The sequence below is a fragment of the Seriola lalandi genome, unplaced genomic scaffold (assembly GCF_002814215.2).
Source record: "Seriola lalandi dorsalis isolate HSWRI2012SDOR001 ecotype SW California unplaced genomic scaffold, Sedor1 jcf7180002050012, whole genome shotgun sequence".
Taxonomy (NCBI): Eukaryota; Metazoa; Chordata; class Actinopteri; order Carangiformes; family Carangidae; genus Seriola; species Seriola lalandi.
Window position 1 is genome coordinate 18,614 of NW_019520565.1, and position 2,780 is coordinate 21,393.

The 2,780-nt window shown below is 51.2% G+C and overlaps 1 protein-coding gene across 1 annotated transcript in view; it reads left to right on the forward strand.

Annotated features, from left to right (window-relative positions):
* camta2 (calmodulin binding transcription activator 2) overlaps window positions 1-2,780 on the forward strand; it is a gene marked incomplete at its 3' end in the record, with an annotated part of 19,546 nt that overhangs the window by 6,652 nt on the left and 10,114 nt on the right. Inside the window, exons 11-12 of the mRNA XM_087171866.1 lie at window positions 7-503; window positions 1,458-2,141. Of these exons, the coding sequence (XP_087027992.1) occupies window positions 7-503; window positions 1,458-2,141 (1,181 nt within the window). The remainder of the gene's footprint in view (window positions 1-6; window positions 504-1,457; window positions 2,142-2,780) is intronic.

The following is a 2,780-nucleotide window of genomic DNA, read 5'->3' on the forward strand; positions in this document are numbered from 1 at the left end:
ACCCAGACTCCTTCCTCAACTCCCCAAAACAGGGCCAGACGTACGGCGGTCCTCCTCCCTCCTCCTCCACCCCCTCACCTGTCCTCTGCTCCTCCTCCCCTCTGTCTCCCCCCTCTCTTGCTCTCTCCCTCTCTCCCACCTCCACCCCTCCCTCTTCGGTGTCCCCTCCCTCCTCGCTCTCCTCCCTCTCCTCTTCCTCCTCCTCAGAAGTGGACAGGAGAGACTCAGCCCCCCCCTTCTCCTCTTCCTCTTCGTCGTCCTCCCCACCTTCGTCCACACTCCCCCCCTCCCTCTCCCTCTCTCTGTCTCCCACCTCCTCTGTGGCCCCGCCCCTCCTCCCCCTCTGCCTGGAGCTGGGAGCTCTGGGGGAGTCGGGGGGAGTGAGGGAGGAAGAAAAGGCGGGGAGAGAAGGAGAGGTGAAGGACAGAAGAGATGATGGCGATGACGATGACGATGATGACGATGAAGGCAGAGCTCCGCCCACCAAGCTGGCTCTGCTGCAGGTGAGACGGAGGATCTACCTGGCTCCAGATTCAGAGCAATAACCGATCCATAATCAATCAGAGTTTTCACTATTCTGCCACATCTTATCGACAAAGTTTTAATTGATCGGCTGATTGATTATTTATATAAATATATTTGTATTATATTTACGTCCGACAGGAAACATAATATAAAGGCTGATCTTTGCTGCTGAGTGACAGCTGAAGGAACCAACAGTTTGTGGTTCTGAACGGTTCTATTAGTCAGAACACGAGCAACAGTTCAAACACAAACATCATCAAATACACAAGATTAAAACCTCCGTCCTTGTTAATCAAAGTGAATAGAGAATGAAGTTGTGCAGTGACACGTCACATGATCACACTGCAGCATCAACAGAACCGGGTCGTGGCCTGGCGCTGGTCCAGGGTCCACCAGCACTCGTTAGGACCTGTGGTTTCTTCCTTCCTGTGTGTGGTTGTTGCAGATGAAGGAACAGCAGACGTCTCTTGTTTCACTAGCGTTAGTCTTCAGTTTGTGATGTTTGATTCAGTGAATTCTGAAACTAATGGATTAATCAGCTGATGGATTAGAACTGTCTGTAAGTTCTTGTTAGGCAGCAGCTCATCACTGTGTTAGTGTTTCCTGCTGCTGGACTTCCTGCAGGTGAGTCGCACTGTACACGACGACCTCACACACGTGTCATAACCACGACTGTCACGTTCAGATAGAAACGTTTGTGTCTGAAACTGCTGATGTCGAGGCTCCGCCTGTGCTGACCTGATGATTGATGTCTGTGGGTCACCTGGTTGTTCACTGGATTATAAAATGGATGAAAACCAGGAAGTAACTCCAATTAAAAAAACGAGAAGTCTTTGAAGGAACCGGCGCCGTCGCTTTCTCAGAGTCTGTGTTGGAGTCTGAGCTGTGACTCGTGTCTGAGGGTTTCCTTTCTTTATCTCTGTATCCTTCAGCCCAGCCACGCCTCCTCCGCCTCGTCGCCACAGCAACAGACGGGAAGTAGCGGCACGTCACTGCTCCTGGTTTGCCAAGACTCAGCAGCCCATCCCACCCAGGCGGCCAATCAGACACAGCGACAGACTGACGGACAGCAGCCATTGGCCCTGAGGAGGCCCTACAATCACCTGTCTGCGCCTGATGCCCCGTCCCCGGCTCAGGTTTCCCATCAGCCCCTGGTGCTGCGGCAGTCGCCGCTTTTCGCCGGTGCTAAAGCTAACACAGTGTCCGCCCCCGCTGCTGTTGCCATGGCTACCGCTCACCTGGCGACGGCCCCGATTCAGGTGAAGGAGGAGAGCAGGCGGGGCTACGACTCCGAGGACACCTGCATGGACACGCACCTGGAGGAGGAGGCGGAGCCCTGTGAGCGGGGAGGGGAGGAGCTCGACATCTCCTTCGACAGCCAGTTTCCTGACCTCATCTCTGACCTCATCACAGAGGAGGCCAATCCTGTCGCAGCTCAGCCCGTCACCGCCACGCCAAATCCGGCCGTGTTCCCGGCGGGGGTCCGATACATGGTGCCCCCCCAGCCCTCACCCTCCTCCTCCTTCCTCCCCTTCCCTCACCCGCTGCCCTCCTCCTCCTCCTCCACCCGCCTCGCCTCCATCACTGACTTCTCCCCAGAGTGGTCCTACCCTGAGGTAATCAATCACAATTATAATTAAACAGCTGCAATGAGGCAGTCAACAGAAAATTAACTGTTTATTGGTAATCGATCAATCACTCAGTCAGTTATTTGAAGGTTCCAGTGGAGAACATTGTTTTCCTGACAGGACGCTCGGCGTGAGCTGAGGGGAATAACGTTTTTGACATTTAATAGACAAAATGATCAATCAAGGAAATAATCAGCTGATCAATCAATAATGAAAGCAATCATTAGTTGATGTTTAGATATTTGCAAACAGTGTCTCGTGTTTCATTATCATTAGTCTTCAGATTGTCAGGTCGCAGTGATGTCACAGGGAGAACGAGGAGCCACTGAACATTTGACATATCTGCTTGAAAAATAATTGAAATCATTAATTGATTATCAAAATATTGTAGCTTAATTATTTTAATTAATACATATATAATTAATTGCTACAGCTTGAATGTCCAGTACATAAAGACGTTTGTATGAAAGTACGTAAGAAAAAAATCACATTATTGATCAGAAATGTCACGATCAGATCTTTTAAACTGCTCAGCTTCACACTGAGCTGCAGTCTGTGCTCTTCTGCTGCCCGACCACACGGGGGCGCCAGAGTGTCGCTGCTGAGTCACCTCATGACACTAACACT